The following is a 16508-nucleotide window of genomic DNA, read 5'->3' as shown; positions in this document are numbered from 1 at the left end:
TAGGTCGCTGCCTGCCTCCATATAGAGAGAAGCTGTGGTCGTGTGATGAATGCAGGTGTTGAGAGTTCTCTTGTTCTATTATATACATTCCTCTCCGTTTGATGCAATACATAGCCTGTTGGTGGTATGTACAATATACTACAGCGTCTTCAATGAACGTCTAATAACGTCTGAAGGCGTTTGGATCCGGTGAGTAGGAGTCGCTGTTATTGGTCCTCGTCTTTCGACTGTGCCTCTATCCTCGCCTGCTCGACCCGAGTCTTGATCGAGATCCTCTCAACGTCGCCGCCCTCCTCCTTCAAGCCGAGCACCTGGCCAATCAGCCCGCCTGGCTTCGGCAAAGGACATTCGCGCTTTGGTGCTAGCTTCTCGTCCAACAGCATCTTATTCCTAAGATCCTGGCCCATGGCTTCATTGCACGTCTCCTCTTCTGGCACCTTCCGTCTCCGCCGCCTCCTATTTGGGTTGGTGGGATCTGCGGAGTCTGCGGAGAGCGTCCGCGGGTCGACGGGACATGGTATGAGATGTGGCGCCGCGACTACGAGGAAGGAGACCATGAGGGTCGTGGTAAAGAGCGAGGTGGTCATGCGCGACCGCGGGTGCAGATGTGGCGGCATCTTGTGCCCGATTTCGAGGGAGTGGAAGATTTATTGAAGGTATCGCGACGGCATTACCGGGTGCTGAGGCTGTTAGTAGACTTTCGGAGCCTCATCTCTGTGTGCATACTGGGCCAATTGGTGTGCTTCAGACGATTAGCAGCGCTGGAGAGGGTGGAATGCGGGGTTGTCGGTGGTGATGAACATTTGGTGGAGTGAAATGCTCCAAGCTTTAGCGCAACGGCGGATCCCTGCGACTTTTGACGATCCCGCCGCCTCGGAACATGTGCATACGACATGGCATGTAGTTTCCGACATCGCCATAGCAAAGCTGCTCTACACAAGTTTGCAGTCCAGTCGTAGTCGCGATAAAGCTGCCTCCATAACGCACCAAGAAGCCTGCGCCTTAGCATAGCTGCAGCCACGCGCCGTCAATCCCCGCCACCAGCCTCCGCATTATCGAGCCGCACACCACCGTATAATCCAGATAGCCAACTCCGGGCCAGTAGCGCATACGACGATAGACTGCACTTTCGCACACAGCAAAACCCAGCGCGGGTCCAAAGCGCACAGCAGCCATCATGAGCATTGGTGGTAGCGATCTCGACAAGTAAGAAAAGACAGCCTCTTGAGGCAATCGCACATTGAACCAGACTGACAGCACTGCAGAGCCATACAGCAGCTGCGAGCATGTCGTCCGATCCCCGAAAACCAAGTCCGAGAGCTATGCTACAAGGCACGCGAGCTGCTGATAGAGGAGGGCAATGTGGTGGGAGTGGATGCGCCTGTGACGGTATGCATCTTGCAAAGCGAATGCCATGCCAAAGCTAATCGCACTATCATCTAGATATGCGGTGACATTCACGGACAATTCCACGACCTCATGGAGCTATTCCGCGTCGGTGGTGACGTTCCAGATACAAACTACCTCTTCATGGGTATGGCGGTTACTCCTCCACGCGCAGCCAGAAAGCTAATTACTACACAGGCGACTTCGTGGACCGCGGCTTCTACTCGCTCGAGTCCTTCCTCCTCCTTCTCTGCCTCAAAGTACGATACCCCGACCGCATCACACTGATTCGCGGCAACCACGAGTCGCGGCAGATCACGACTGTGTATGGCTTCTACGATGAATGCTTGCGCAAGTACGGAAGCGTCAATGTGTGGAGGTATGCTAGCCCCAAAGCCTGAACTCGATCACATGCTGACTCTGGCAGATATTGCTGCGAAGTGTTTGACTACCTAGCCCTTGGCGCCCTCGTACAGGGCGCTGCGACATCGCTCCAACCCACAGATGGTCCCATCGCAGAGAATAGCAACCTCGATAGCATGCCCGATCTCGACCAAGATATCGAGATCGAAACGCTCAACGCCAACGGCGAGATTATGTATCGATACGCACGCAATTCAGACTCGCAGTCGAGCGTCGCTTCACAGGCGAGTGCCAACATGGGCTCATCGTCGCCCGTCGCACCCTCGCCATCACGGGTCGGTCCAGCAGGCACAGGAGCAACATCCTCCGCGAACGGATCAAGGAGAAACGACACAGGCGCCATCCTCTGCGTACACGGCGGCCTATCACCTCTCGTCGACTCAGTCGACAAGATCAGACTCCTCGACCGGAAACAAGAAGTGCCCCACGAAGGCGCCATGTGCGACCTACTCTGGTCCGACCCCGACGAGATCGACGGTTGGGGCCTGTCACCACGCGGCGCAGGCTTCCTGTTCGGCGCCGACATTGTCAAAACCTTCAACCACAAGAACGACCTCAGCCTCATCGCCCGCGCCCATCAGCTCGTCATGGAGGGCTTCAAAGAGATGTTCGACTCGACCATCGTCACAGTCTGGTCCGCGCCAAACTACTGCTACCGCTGCGGAAACGTAGCGGCCATCCTCGAGATCGGCGAGGACGGCTCAAACGCTGGCTTCCAGCGGAGAACAAACGGCGACAGAGGCGGTGGCGGCGGAGGATGGGTACTCGGCTCCAACGCAGGCCCCAACGGCGAGCGACGAATGAGCTCCGTCCTCAGCGACAATCAGCAACGAAACCTCGACGGGCCCGGTCGGCGCTACAGGGTATTCGAAGCCGCGCCGCAAGACTCGCGGGGCATGCCGGCGAAGAAGCCCGTGGCGGATTACTTTCTCTAGGACACGGAAGTTGACAGTTGTGCGGATAGGTTCGTGGCGGCGAAGCGCGAGGTGCCGTTGAGTGAGATGGCGCTGAATGGCAAGTTGAGGGAGCTTGCGACGACGGATTGGAGCAAGTCGGCGACTGATTGGCATGCGAGGGCGGTGGAGTATTTCTTGTGACGTAGATACTGGGACAGAGTTGATGTGTGTATTATGGATACCCGACTAAATATCAAGTTTTGCAATGCCATCCTGGGCTATCACTCAACACTCTTACATAAACAAGTCGCTAGAAAAAGGACTGTCCGCAAAAAGTGAAAGAACAAAACAGTGAAAAGGCATCAACGCAACCAAAAAAAGCGCCGAAGAATACAATACATGGAAAAATGAGCCCGCTGTGATTCGAACACAGCTCTCCCTCAGACACACAGTTCAAGACGGCCAGGGCGCTGGCTGCTGCTGTTTTGCTTGCTGTTGTTGCCCATGGCCCGGGATCGGCCTGGTCTGGGGCTGACCTGGGCTGGCCGAAGTGGTACTGTTTATTTTGTCGAGGGCGTCTTACCACTAGACTACGGGCTCAAGATGTGGTTGTTTGATGGGAGTGTGGAGATTGAGGAGGAATATGTAGTGTGATAGGTGGGATGGGAGGAGGAGGGGAGGAGGAGGAGGGGTGGAGAAGTGTTGGGGTTGGGTGTGGAATAAGGGAGGTGAAAGAGAAAAAGTGGAGGAAGTGAGAGAGCCAAACTTTACACCTAGGGAATGCACATCAGAAGAAAAAACTCAAATAGGAACGAAATGTAAAGATGAGAACGTCCTCTACGTTTTACTATGGCATCATCATCATCTCTTTGAGGAATGATACACTCATCTCCTCCAAGGAAAAATAACAGGCACTCCGCGAACCGAACACGGGTCTCTGACAAGCCACTGCTCGCCAGTGCTTTTTGTCAATCTGCTACAGATTGATCGAAGTCGCGAGATGCGGTTAAGCATCGCCCCCAAGAGCCACGGCAATGGCAGAGTTGAGTGGCGGCTCGCATGGTTGAGTGTGCGCGTCTTGCCACTGGACCAAGCGCCCTGTTGTTATCAGTGGTATCCGTCCAGGTAATTCTACCTGAATTGAGGCAGTTCGGGACCGGACATCGACCATGGTGGGGATATCGTCGAGGCGAAGTTTCGTCGAGCTTGTGCTGCTTTGTGTCCGTTTGTGGCGGTATTCAACCACGCTGTATGTTTGCCAGTGACGAGATACATGGTAGCACCATTTCAAAGTTGTTTGCTGAGCTGGTGGAATGTGCGAAACAGAAGAAGAGGGAGAGGCAGATGCTAAAGTGGAGCGAGATATTGAAGGAACAGGACAATGATGGAACAATCAGAATATGAAGCATGATACTTGCGAGCATTTTTACGTAGTTTGTAGTCTTGCCAAGGAAGATTCGATATCAGCACAACATCATATCATAGCTGATTTTCAAATGTTCATAATGCTACAGGTGTGTCTCGCCGCACGATTGAAAATGTTGCTGTCGAATAAAGGACTGTAGATATTGCTTGTTCAGTGCCGCGAGTGATAGATGTGTTCAAGAATAGCACCCGTGGACGCTTCCTGGTCTTAAAGAGCGGGGAGGATCATCTTTCTGGTCAAAGTTGACGATGAGTTGCGGGACACGCGGAATCCACGGCAATAGCGACTGATTGCCGAAATGCCCCCGCAGTTTGGCCGTAGCGCCTTACACACAGTAAGCACGGCATAGCCCAGAGACTTTGCTGGTGATCCTAAGTTATTCTCCCTACTGAAGCGGCCTCACAATCTTGTTTCAGATTCTCAACCTTTTTCACTCGGTGTCAACGATCATGCCTGTGTTTTCGGCCTCTTCTGGTCCCATCACCATCAAAGCTCCTGCAGAAAACGTGTGGCAAAAGCTTTGCGACACGTCGACATGGCCTTCGTGGAATACTTTTGTTCCCAAAGCCGATCATGTAGATGTGTTGGATAGCCATACTTCATCTGATCAAGAAGTCTGGAGCATCGGCCAGCGGCGCCAATTCCACGTCAAGATGGGGGGAAAGATAACACTGAGGGTCATGGAGGTCACAGCGTTTGAAACGCCAGTTGCAGAGCAGGAAAAGAGGGCCTGGAAGATATGTTGGAGTGCTCAGGGATATCCTGATTTTCTTTTGAAGACGGTGAGATGGAATGAGGTTGAGGAGACAGAAGGAGGTGGATGTGTGTACAGGACGGGTGAAGACATGGATGGTGTCCTTGCGTATTTTGTTAAGCTTTTAGCTGGGAGGGCCGTCGCAAGCGGAATCAATACCTGGGCTAAGGATCTCAAAGACATTGCTGAGAAGGAGGAGAGAGAGAAAGCTTCTCTATAGCTTCTATGTAAGTCACTCCGCCTTTGCGAAGTAACGCATAGCGTAAAGAGTCGAATTTCGTTGCGGCAACATCAATTGATGTCAGTCTTCTCAGCTTTTACAATTGGCAGTAACTAAAGAGTCCATTTACACGGACTAGAGACGACGATTCAGAATTATAATGAAAACAGGTGAAATTTCTGCCTTTCAAACAGACGAGCTTCGGAGTCGGAAAGGTTTACTCATGTATATAAGTATTTATCATCGATGGCAGTGTGCTGTATTGTACATTGAAACGATCTATCTTTTGACTATTCCCGCAAAACTGTCAGAATACGGACACGTCTTTGTAGTGGCCGTGGCTTGTATGCAAAAATCGCCATCGCGGGGGTAATATTGTGGCTGAGTGCAGACATCGGCGCAAGGAACGTAATATGCGAAGCTTACCTTGGTAGGGGCGAAGATTAGCTCCATCAACATGGCCAACACGAAGAACCCTGTGCATACAACAACAAACAACCCATGTCATTTTGGCACTGTGCGCTAGCTGGACTCTTCACACAAATGTACACGTCATTTGTGGCTCTCAAGGCTCAACTGGATTATTTTGAATTTTGATGGCTCAGGAGGTCCTTGAACAGGAAGCGATGAACGATGAATTAATACGACCAGCATAGCTATAACCAGCGAACAGGTTGTTCACTTGGCTGCACCTCGACCTGCGCGATCCCGGATCCCGGACCTCGCCCAGTCTCCGGGTCAAAGCTTGTATAGAACGGCCCTTCGTCCGACGCTTCCTGCATTGTAGTCTTCGTTAAGCTGCATGTGCTTTCATGACTCTTTCGTTGGCTCAGCTCCATCTGTACCGTTCTGGGATCGATGAAGTGTGAGCGTCGGTCGTGGACGACAGTCACTTCCTGCGTGACATATATCCTGGTCCATGCGGCTTTGACACTGGGCCAGAAGATGGGCATCGAGGCACACATGATTGCAAAGTCGATCTCTAGGCACGAAAAGATGAGGACTTCTGATATCCACCATGTGAAGTCGTACATCACGAGAGTGTTGTTGTACTTGAGGCCACTCCATAGACGAAGGATCGCAAACAAGAGAACACTGCAATGATTAGCCGAGGACATCAGGATCGAAGCTTCTGGAATACCTACATTGAACCAAAGGCGAAGAGGCCTGTCATGGCTAAAATCTGCTTTCTTTTCAAACCAGGCCTGAAGTATTCCGTCAGTGGCACGAGGAAGACTGCCACGTCAAAGATCATATTTGATCCAGAGAAGGCGAACAAGGTGTTCTTCGCCTCTGGCAATGTCCTGTAGCCAAAGCCATAGCATTTTGCTGGCGGCGACATGCTTTTGTCCCAGTATCCCGAAACCGGAAAGCAAGGGAACCACGCCATGAAGATAAAAACGGCGCCCCATACGGAGACCAATATCATCAATACCAGTGAAATTCGCCGGCGATAGCCATCTCGAAAGATTCGTAGATACTGGCTCAACAGAGAAAGCTTAACACACACCGCCGCCGTGACATATGCGGAGTTCGCAATATAGAACCAGATCATAGTCTTCTGGAGAATATCGAGATGGAAGATGATGTGTTTTCCGATGCCTTCATCAAGACCTAACACGATGTTAGCAACAGTTACGATCGTGATGCTTGGAGCTAAAGGACCTCCAAAGAAAGCAGCCAGGCCGACGAGTTTCATTATAGCAGCAACAACAATCCATAAGTCGTCAAGACCAGGCTCGCGGACGACTCGAAAGCGTATGTGGAGTCGGAAGATCACAGCAAGTAGACTTAGAACCTGCTTCTGTGAGTTGTCTGATGATCACAATGCAGAACGGTCGCGCGTGCTTACGTGGAACGGCATCGTGACCCCGTAAACTGTGGAGGGTCGATTTCCCAGCGGTAAGGGTGCATTGCGATCCGGTGGGTTCTTGAACATCTCCAGCATGAACGGGATGAACTCCTGTCCGGCAGCCATGGTCAAGGCAACTTCACCAAGTTGACTTGCGCAGTCGAGGAGTGCAGCGTTGGAGAAGTCGCAAGGCAACTTGCTGACGCAGTGGACATCAAGGACTTTTGACAAGCTCCTACTAATGGCTCGAACATGGTTAAGGCACCGGCGCGACGATCGATAGAACGTTGTTTGCGGGCAGTTGCGCAAGTCTCTCCAGAAGGCGTTCCTTTCCAGACGCTGGACTTCCGGACTGATCGTCGAGACGAGCCTATCAAGCCAGTCGGCAATCGGTCCGCTACCAGAAAAGTGGACTTCCAACACGGTGGTGATCGGCGCCAGGGCTGCGCTAGGTTCGTTGGTGGTTGGTGCGACACTCACCACAAACTCTATGCTACGGATCGTCGAAAAGCGAGAACTGGTTGAGCCGCGACCAATTTGTCAAAGCTGTTTGATTGGATTGATCAGACATCTGTCATGCCCTTTCGGGAAAAGCTCATTTTACAACAAAGAAGACGATCAAACACCTGGCCAAACCTTCTCAAGAACCAGTTTTGATCTTGCTTTTGATATAGGTAGACTACGCGATGGTGTCACAGCGAGTCTAGAAACTGCACATGGAGATCGCCTGCGATCACGCTAAGGTCTGGCAAGGTCTGGCAAGGTCTGGCAAGGTCTGGCAAGGTTAGGTAGGGTGAGCGACGGGTGGCAGCTCGCAGCCGAAGGAGTCAGTGGGACAACCTCAGATCAAGGCAAATACGCCCTACTGCTGCAGCTAGTGTAAAAAGAATCGCTTGAGGGGGATGCAGACGCACTGCGTTGGGGCTGGAACCACAGGAAGCCATCGATTGTGACGTCGTAAAGTGTTCGCGCTCCTGTACTTGACTCGAGGATGCCTGTAATTTACCAGCTTGTCCAGCCTCATAGACGGGGAACCTCTCCCGGAATGCTACCCCGGATGTAATTGAGTGAGAGGTCTGTGCCTCGGCGCGGGACGACTGCTGTCTCGCGACCCTGAATAGGTTTTGTCTAGCCTAGTACACCTCCTTAAGAGGTAAACTTTCATTCTGCCTCTTTTTTGACGAAGTTTCCTGTGGAATGCTTGCAACGCTTAAGTTGTGGCTCCGCGAAATTAGAATTCTTCGACTCTTCTTTGCTGTCTGCTGAGGCGTATGTTCGATCGGGATCCCAGTTGATCAGACCCCCCTTTTCCGTGATCGCGAGCATTTGGCCTCGATCTTCCAAACCCAGGCTGCATATATGCTTGTGCACTGCCCAATCATTGCGCTGGCATTCGCTCGAGCAGTATGTCGCCGTGCCGCATCGACCGCATCGCTGGAGTGGTGAGCCTAGACTTGCTTCTTTGCCGCACACGGTGCACTCAGATAGGTTCAGCGACTTGTAGAGCCAATGTGGATTCATTGGTATGCCATCCTACAATTAGTCAGTCCTTGTCTCATATGTGGTCAGCGCATTGAAGATTGCTTACGCCCCAAACGTCCATTGGCGCGTACTCGATGTGGAATTTGTGTCGTAGCTTCTTCCCAGTATTCCACCTCTTCTCTAGTATAATGTCTCTCGCAAAGGCACGACTCAGCTTGTCGATTTCATTGGGGTCTGTAATGTCATCATCGCCCTTCATGCTTTCCTTAGGGTTTGGTACCCACGCCCCTCGATCAGGACCTTCTAAAGAGATGTTGTAAGTGAGCATGAGCGTCCAGTTGTCGCCGTCCTTGTCGAGCGTACCGAACGTTAGCTGATTGCCGATTCTGCCAATTTCAATGTTCGTCTCATCTGCTTCGCCTTGTTGTATGGCGAGAGACCATGTGAAAGAAAACCAGGCATCTAGATCCAGAAATGCAGCCAGCGCGTCTGGACACCAATTGTGCAGTACGGTAGCTATGCCAATGGCAGCAGTCAGCTCGCTGCTGTCGGTATTTTTGTCAAACGCTTCGATATCAGCAACGCAAAGGGGCGCGCCGTCCAGATGAAGAACCGCATCGGCATGGCCAGGGAGCCTGAAATTGTCAAGCAATACTTTCTTGAGCGCCATTGTTGATGCTTTTCGCTAAAGATGATGAGGCGCATTGATGGAATTTTGTGGTAGGCGCAAAACTGAGAAGTGGGTCTATGCCACGCGCCTGATTGGTCGACACTTTCAAGTTCCAACATCCAACAGCCCAGGAATCATCACCACTACCTTTGGCCGGCATGTCTTTGACCGGCATGCCTATCTCAGTCAGTCGATTGATTCAGTGCTATATGGTCAGTCTGACGGCAAGGTTCAGCATGGGAAACGGGATTAGGGACCAAGACTCGTGCAACTCTCTTCTTACATTTACCACTTACTTTGTGCAAAATGTTGAGATCAATAATATTTGCATCAACAGTAAATAGTTAATCTTACACGCTGGTACACCTGAGGTATGGTCACAACTTCTTCTCCCAGAACTCCATCGACTCGACGAAGAAGACCTGCCAATGTGCTTCGAAAGTCTTCTTGAACTCCAGGCGATATGTTACAATCAGAAAGACTCTACGTGATATCTCAGTAAGATATGTGGTTATCTTTGCGGAACTTGCTACACTACCTCTAGATACGTCTTACTAGAACCTTGGCTGGAGAGTGAGGGCTAATCTAGAAGCAGAGTTAGCATATATAACTTAAACACATAGGTCTTACTTACGAAAGCTCTGAGAGTAATATCTTGAGGTATTTCTGTTCCTGGCAATAGTTCGGTCTCATCATTCAAAGCAAACATCCCTAGGATAGTTTTAATCTCGTTCGCAGCAAAGAACCGTCCTGTAGACAACTTAGCTTGGCTATGAAGATTGGACTCTGTCAGAACTCACCTGGAAAAGCAAGATTTCCTTGAACTCAGATAACCCAGTCTATATTAAATGAAGCACACCAATGACTACCCTTCTTTTGAGTCTTCTCACGGAGTCGGAAGAAGCGGGGGCCATCAAAGTTGTGTAGGTTATCCCAGAATCTGAAGTCTAGGTAGCAAACTGAGCCATCTACCTCGATCACGACTCCTTTCGATGTTACTGAAGTTTCTGGCAGGGTGAAACGCTTCGTGACGCGACATCAGAAGGTAGTGACACTTGGTGAGTGTAAATGCTGCGATCCTTTGACAAAACTGTCGGTCTTAATCATTCTCGCCATACACTCTTTATTGTATCCTCCATTCTCCTGTAACACTACTTTATCTCGGCTCTTAAGGTTTGGACATGATCGGAATGGCTAGCCAGATCACCAAGTACGTGTGTCAGTGCTGATGCCGTATTGTATTCTCAAGCTGGAGATCGAAATGCGCTTCAAAATCCTTTCGAAGATCGGAGCTCCTCTTTGCCACACCGCTCATGAGGTGGTTATCTTTAGGATCGACTGGGAAGCAGCAACTTGCACCTAGTTGTTCAGATCTTGAGGCAAGTTCTGCTTCAAGACATAAGTTGCTTCCGATGCAATATATGACATCTGTCAGGCTGACTGATGATATACACTATTCTGCACACATGGTCGATGTTCATCGATCATTGTTACCTTTTTGGCATGCTGGCACAGTAGGTGCAGACCTGCGTTCTGACAGCATCAAGCGCGGGGGTCCTAAGGTAAGACCGGAGCGGAGCGCATGTTGGGTTAAGACATGTGGAGTGGTGGGAAATGCATCATGAGCGACAGGTTTTGGTTCCATGGCCTCTTTTATGCTCAGCACATCATCTGGAAGCCTCATGAACTCTTTCAAATATCGATGATTCAGAACAATCAATTCAGCGCTGTCTTTTGGTACACGTTGTTAGAACCGTTAGCAGTACGCCTGTATGATGCTTCTACATTTAGTGGTCTATTTTTGTGTCTATGACTTCTTGTTAATCCCAGACAGTAGAAGTGGTGCTTAAACGCGGTTACGTGACGAGAACAAGCGAGGGATATAGGAAAAGATATCAAGAGCAAAGATTCTGATATCCGCATAGGTCTCTGGGCGAAGGCTTGGGCCGAGATTGATGTTGGGACCTGAGAATTCTGCCATTTTGGCCACTGGGGGTGATGTGAGGAGATTGCTGAATGAACGAGCTCTTCAAATATCACTTTCTCTTGTGCAATACAAAAGTATCTAAGCACCCGCAGACCTCGATTGCAAATTTTCGGGGACTCCCAGTCTTTCCCAAGGTGTCCCTACAAATGGAATAGTACTTTAACCGAGGCCATAGAGCCCATGTTGACGATGCTAAGCGTTGACGCAGCCTGGCCGTTGACGTATGAGTTGCGAACCTGTTCAGTACAACGTCAGAACTCGATGTTCGCATTCAATATCCCCAACACGTTGATCTGGAGTAATTTGTGCAAGGCATCGTCTCCTTCAGCGCAGCTGATGCTCGGACGCAAAACAACAGGAATTAGCACTTCATAAAGAAACAGGTCGAAAGCTGTTTTGAAGGCCGGGCGGAGGTTCACGTCTGTTCCTTGGTACGAGCGTTTTCTTCCATTGTCCTCATCCTGTTGTGGGATGCTGGACAATAGGCAAGCCTGAGTATAGAGCGGACGTGGACAGGGATACAAAAGACATCGAGAAGCACTATCCATTCTTGGGGTGGCTCATTGACTATATGCATACATCTATTCATTTACTTATCCGAACAGGAGTATATCGTTGCAACTCATACACTGTTCAAGATCAAAGGAACGAACAAAAAGCAGCCATCATTGATCTAACCAAAGCTGAATCCTCTACGAATCGAACGTAGGTCTCTCGCAAGTTGCCTTCGTGGGAGTCTGATACAGACACCAGCTACCATACCCGGAGGTCGGAGCTCAGTCGCGCTGCCACACATGGCTGTCTCGTGAATCGCACACCTTTCAGTGTGGACGGAGACCTCAGGCACGGTTAAGTACCCGGACCCAGCGGCCACTCTGCCCATTGACTGGCTGCGAGCGTCTTACCGCTAGACCAAGGATCCGAGATGTCTTGTTGATGATTGATGAGAGACTTGAGGATCATTCCTACATATATGCAGAAGTCACGCGTAAACTCAAGAGTGGATATTGACGGGCAATCTCATGCAGCAAAAGGAGTGCACAGGCAAAACAGAATCATTGAGTCAGCGGGTGCTCTACAAATGAAGCGCAGGTTGCTCGCAAGAGCATTGAAGTCTGCTACAGACATCAAGGAACCGTGTACGACCCAGAGAATATTTTTGGTACAGTCTAGTTCCAAGCCTCCAGTCAAGCACAAGTTCACGCTGCGAGCGTTTTTCCACTAGACCAAGCACCCATAAGTTAAAAACTCCTGAATTTTTAATCAAGTTGAAGGGTTGAGGGCGAGCGTTAAAGACGTCCGGATAGGCAAGATCGACGCAGGGCATGTCCTTCAGATATAAGCTACTGACCCATCATTGGCGCGAGTAAGTACCTGCAGGCTGGCATCTTGCATCTTTGGCGAACATCCTACGATTGAGCTCAATGTCCCTCCCGTACAAAATGTCCAGAACTGGTGCATTGTGCTCAACATAATGATCCACATGATGATCGGACATAGGTATCTACGACTGGGACGTAAGAACACCTCGTCAAATTGGTTGGTTCACCTCGCGCCATGTTATCCAGCTCAGCAAAAACAAGGAACCAGGCACTCCGTGACTCGAACACGGATCTTTCGCAATCAGACTCCCTAAGGGATCTCTGGACATGCCAACATTCCTTGTCAGTGACCACCACTCCGCTGCGGAGTAGAATCAGATCGGTCTCAGGTTCGGCCCAGCCTGACCCAAACATGACACGGCTTAGTGCAAATTTGGAGCCAGACCATCGCCGCCGTACTAGGTACGGCAGCCCGGCCGGTGTCATCAGAGTGTTGTACGAATCTTTTTCCACCGGACAAAGTGCCCTTGTAGTTCGTCTAAGAAGTTTTACTCTACTCTAATGGTAGCCAGTCCACGACATGTCAATCACACACACACACACACACACACACACACACACACACACTATCTCTAAATCTCTCTCCTTAATTCCAATCAAAACTATCCAAGCCCTGATCTACCAAGCACTACGCCGCAAACCCCATTCCTCGCTCGCTTACACCACCCGCGCCGCGCCGCAATATGCCAATACCATAAGGCTGTAGCACATTCCCCACTCAGCGGCTCCTTCTCGCCGTGGATCCGGTTGATGGTACCTGCGTCTCCCACGAGTCCAAGAGATGATATTGAGGCGTAGCTGTAGAACCCCATCCCTTGTTTCCGACCGGCTATGTGGAGCTGGACGAGATTTGTTTCTTCCCGATAGCACCATGATACTGTGTAAATGCACGCGAATGACGACAGAGCTGCTTCAGAAGGTTGTATCGAAAATGTGCATGTTGTGAAAACCCCGCTTTCGGTCTCTCTGACATGGGCACAAATCCCGGATGTAACCATACATACATACATTACACTTTGAGAATAATTTACTCGACTCTGATACAAGACTAAAAGCGTGAGAGCCAAAGAGCAAGTCGAACGACTAAAAGAAGTTGAGAATGCTCTCTGACGGCTCATGGATCTATACTACTCAGACCTACCATGCCTAGCCCGGCTTACCTGTCCAAGTATCTCAGGAAGTATCCATCCATCCATCCATCCATCCATTCCCCCCATCCCTCCCTCCATTCGGTACTCCTTCCCCCTTCCCTTCCCACATGAACAGCAGCTCCGCCAAAGCGAAGTCACCCGCCCATACGCCCGTATCGCGCCACTCACCAGACTTCCCATACCGCCGATCGCGCGGATGAATACAAGCAGAGTTCGCGACGACCAGGGCATGTATGTAAGTCATATCGGGCCGTCGCAAGCGAAACGTGGAAAAAGAGTTTCGTCGGAGCGAGCAAGGGTTTCTAGTTTTATCGATAAAGGCTTTTTTTTGCGCGAGGTGAGCAAAGATGATAGGTCTGCGTGCCTGTTGCTGTGGTGGTGGTGGTGGTGGAGGTGGACATGAATGCGTGTAGTCAATTGCAACGTGAAACAAATAGCAAAAGACGACGTACAAAAAAAAATGCAAAATGCAAAGTTCCCGTGAGACTTTCCCTAATCCCAACCTATACCTACACACATGGCAAGTGTACCCGAATCCCCCGAATCATCCTCGTCCTTCTAAAACCCATTGCACACCTCACGTTCCCCTTCCCCTCCCCCCCTACTCCCGACATTCCCACCGCTCTCCCCATCCATGTCCTTCACGTTGTGATCGTCCCTGCCCCCTCATGTGTGAAACCGACTAGCGCGGAATCCCTGTCCAATCGCGTGGCGCCGGTGAGAAAAGCGTCGGCATTGCTCCGGGAGCCGACTGGGAAGCGAGCTGGTAAGGGAGGGGGGTGGGGAGGTATATGCCGCTATGCTATCTATCGGTTGCATGTGTGTTTTGGTGCGTGTGGTGCGGGGCGGAGGAGATGTCGTGATCAGGTGGGTAATTGATATGAGAAGATGTGATTGGCGTGGGTAAGAAAAGTGCATGTATGAGCGTGCGTGTGTTGCATCTGTGCAAGGCGGAAGTGAAGTCAAGTAAAAAGCAGAGATGAATTATGTCCATAGAAGTTAAAAGAACTGGTGTAAATTCAGAATCAGTAGAAGGAGATGGTAGGTATGAGAGATAATAGATAAAGAGATCTTTTGGACATTTCCACCGAATCCTCAATTGCCATGCCTTGGCCTTTCATCTTATGACATGGCGCATACGTAGGACCTACAAACCAACAACAAAATGTACCAATAAATGCCATAAGAGAGAGAGGTCTTCTATGAGCGAACAAGCGCCACCGTGATATTTGGGGGGAAAGAAGAGAAACGTTTCTCGAGACCACAGCAGCAATAGGGTGGAATCGAAGGGGCGTTTCCGTTGAGAGGGCGCGCCAGCAGAATTTGAGTCAGGGATACCGTTGATCAACACCGAGCCCCCCAAAAAGTGAACCCTAGGAAACAGCGAAAGTGTCGAAGTGAAAAGGAGCGGAGAATCCCCCGTAAAGGACCAAGTTAAACTGACAGTACGTGCTAATGGTATCGCAGGCTCTTCCTCTGCCGCCTATGGCCAGGGCGGGGGAAGCGGGTGGTGGGTGTGGTGTGGTACGCTTCTCTTCTCTCTCTTTGTGCGCGCGACAGCAGCAGCAGCAACAACAACATGATTATCCGTCTCCTTACATTACTACGCAGCCACAGCAGCCCTTCTTCTCTGAATCGTCCTCGATGCCCATCTTCTGGATGCCGTTGGAGCCATGGCCGCCCGAGGGGGCGCCAGTGTATGATGACATCTCCTTGTTGTATCTGCGGATCTCTCGTACAATGTCGTAGAAGGCGTTGTCGACGTTGATGCGCGATTTTGCCGACGTCTCGATGAATTTGCAGCCAAAGTTGTTGGCCAGCGTCTGGCCCTCTGTGGACGAGGTTAGCGTCTGCCGGGGCGGCGGTCAGGGATGAGAGATTGACGTACCTTGTGTTGAGACTTGCCTCTCGCCGTCGAGATCGCACTTGTTGCCGACGACAATCATGGGAAAGTAGTCCTTGTCCTTTACTCTCAGGATTTGCTGCTGGAAGGTCATGATCTCCTCGAAGCTCTGACGGTCGGTTATCGAGTAGACGAGCAGGAAGCCCTCGCCTGTGCGCATGTACTGCTCCCGCATCGCCGAGTACTCCTCCTGGCCGGCTGTGTCGAGCACGTCGAGCAGCGCAACCTCGTCGTCGATGACACACTGCTTGCGGTACGAGTCTGCGGGGAGTTAGTTCGGGGGTCGGTCCACGTTCGGCGGCATCACTCACCCTCAATGGTCGGGTCATATTCGTCGACAAAGTGGCTCTGGATCAGCTGGATGGTCAGGCACGACTTTCCGACACCACCGCCGCCTACTACCACCAGCTTGTATTCTCGGAGAAACTGCGCGCATGTCAGCAGGTGTTGCGGCACGGGGGACACGGAGAGCGAGAGGCGCGCACCTTTGATGCCATTGTGTGATGTGTGTGTGTTGTGTGAGAGAGGACCCTGTGCGGATGTTGCTGGTGGGCTCGTCGCGGTGCGAGGAAGCTAGACGCGGGTCTGGGCACAATTGGGGAGGCGGGAGGGCGAGTCGACCGTTCGACGATCAAGGGAGGCGAGGCGGCAGCTTACGGGGCGCAACAGGCAGAATGCGCAATTGGGTGGTGCCGGCAGGTCAACGAGTGCGGTGGGGATGGCAGCGCTGGCGTGCAGATGAAGGGAGAGTGCAGCAGCAGGGAGCGGTCGAGATGTTGAACTGGCAAGGAAACGGGAGCACTGAGCAGGTCACTGTTCGGCTGCAGCAAAAACGACGGTAGCTTGTCTGGGGCCCTGTCTGGGCTATGGGCTAACGTGCGCGCTGATTCGGCGCGCCTCCATCTGCGACCTAGGCGCTCTGTGCAGAAGACGCCCACGACTCACGAAAAGGGATCCCCACCGTTCGTTCTGACTG

At 51.2% G+C, this 16508-nt stretch overlaps 9 protein-coding genes across 9 annotated transcripts; 3 read left to right on the top strand and 6 right to left on the bottom strand.

The window, feature by feature from the left end:
• Window positions 1-206: 206 nt before the first annotated feature.
• Window positions 207-557, bottom strand: SNOG_13988 (hypothetical protein; the record flags this gene model as incomplete). The annotated part of the gene is made up of 1 exon (XM_001804136.1): window positions 207-557. The coding sequence occupies one exon, from the start codon at window positions 555-557 to the stop codon at window positions 207-209; it is 351 nt and encodes a 116-aa protein (XP_001804188.1).
• A 271-nt stretch (window positions 558-828) lies between these two features.
• Window positions 829-1176, bottom strand: SNOG_13987 (hypothetical protein; the record flags this gene model as incomplete). Its single annotated transcript, XM_001804135.1, has 2 exons — window positions 829-932; window positions 1128-1176. 2 exons carry the CDS (start codon window positions 1174-1176, stop codon window positions 829-831), a joined length of 153 nt encoding a protein of 50 aa, XP_001804187.1.
• A 1-nt stretch (window position 1177) lies between these two features.
• SNOG_13986 (hypothetical protein) lies at window positions 1178-2744 on the top strand (the record flags this gene model as incomplete). The annotated part of the gene is made up of 5 exons (XM_001804134.1): window positions 1178-1206; window positions 1266-1389; window positions 1444-1534; window positions 1585-1765; window positions 1814-2744. The coding sequence occupies 5 exons, from the start codon at window positions 1178-1180 to the stop codon at window positions 2742-2744; spliced, it is 1356 nt and encodes a 451-aa protein (XP_001804186.1).
• Window positions 2745-4429: 1685 nt separating this feature from the next.
• SNOG_13985 (hypothetical protein) lies at window positions 4430-5105 on the top strand (the record flags this gene model as incomplete). The annotated part of the gene is made up of 2 exons (XM_001804133.1): window positions 4430-4465; window positions 4548-5105. 2 exons carry the CDS (start codon window positions 4430-4432, stop codon window positions 5103-5105), a joined length of 594 nt encoding a protein of 197 aa, XP_001804185.1.
• A 656-nt stretch (window positions 5106-5761) lies between these two features.
• On the bottom strand, window positions 5762-7083 carry SNOG_13984 (hypothetical protein; the record flags this gene model as incomplete). Its single annotated transcript, XM_001804132.1, has 4 exons — window positions 5762-6200; window positions 6251-6719; window positions 6771-6903; window positions 6958-7083. 4 exons carry the CDS (start codon window positions 7081-7083, stop codon window positions 5762-5764), a joined length of 1167 nt encoding a protein of 388 aa, XP_001804184.1.
• Window positions 7084-8118: 1035 nt separating this feature from the next.
• Window positions 8119-9109, bottom strand: SNOG_13983 (hypothetical protein; the record flags this gene model as incomplete). Its single annotated transcript, XM_001804131.1, has 2 exons — window positions 8119-8490; window positions 8546-9109. The coding sequence occupies 2 exons, from the start codon at window positions 9107-9109 to the stop codon at window positions 8119-8121; spliced, it is 936 nt and encodes a 311-aa protein (XP_001804183.1).
• Window positions 9110-9267: 158 nt separating this feature from the next.
• Window positions 9268-9600, top strand: SNOG_13982 (hypothetical protein; the record flags this gene model as incomplete). The annotated part of the gene is made up of 2 exons (XM_001804130.1): window positions 9268-9294; window positions 9454-9600. The coding sequence occupies 2 exons, from the start codon at window positions 9268-9270 to the stop codon at window positions 9598-9600; spliced, it is 174 nt and encodes a 57-aa protein (XP_001804182.1).
• A 3506-nt stretch (window positions 9601-13106) lies between these two features.
• On the bottom strand, window positions 13107-13686 carry SNOG_13981 (hypothetical protein; the record flags this gene model as incomplete). Its single annotated transcript, XM_001804129.1, has 2 exons — window positions 13107-13178; window positions 13639-13686. 2 exons carry the CDS (start codon window positions 13684-13686, stop codon window positions 13107-13109), a joined length of 120 nt encoding a protein of 39 aa, XP_001804181.1.
• A 909-nt stretch (window positions 13687-14595) lies between these two features.
• Window positions 14596-16295, bottom strand: SNOG_13980 (hypothetical protein). The gene is made up of 4 exons (XM_001804128.1): window positions 16018-16295; window positions 15844-15958; window positions 15518-15793; window positions 14596-15460 (listed from the first exon to the last, which is right to left on the bottom strand). Exons 1-4 carry the CDS (start codon window positions 16027-16029, stop codon window positions 15225-15227), a joined length of 639 nt encoding a protein of 212 aa, XP_001804180.1. The 5' UTR covers window positions 16030-16295; the 3' UTR covers window positions 14596-15224.
• Window positions 16296-16508: the final 213 nt, after the last annotated feature.

Source organism: Parastagonospora nodorum (genome assembly GCF_000146915.1).
Source record: "Parastagonospora nodorum SN15 chromosome Unknown scaffold_29, whole genome shotgun sequence".
NCBI classification, from domain to species: domain Eukaryota; kingdom Fungi; phylum Ascomycota; class Dothideomycetes; order Pleosporales; family Phaeosphaeriaceae; genus Parastagonospora; species Parastagonospora nodorum.
The sequence above is the reverse complement of the archived record's forward strand: the minus strand, read 5'-3'. Positions and strand labels throughout refer to the sequence as shown.

Excerpts from the sequence above, each read along its gene's own strand:
- SNOG_13980 (XM_001804128.1), bottom strand. Across the intron at positions 15,794-15,843 it reads ATATGACCCGACCATTGAGG|ACTCGTACCGCAAGCAGTGT; the intron begins GTGAGTGATGCC and ends AACTCCCCGCAG. Across the intron at positions 15,461-15,517 it reads GAGGCAAGTCTCAACACAAG|AGGGCCAGACGCTGGCCAAC; the intron begins GTACGTCAATCT and ends CCTCGTCCACAG.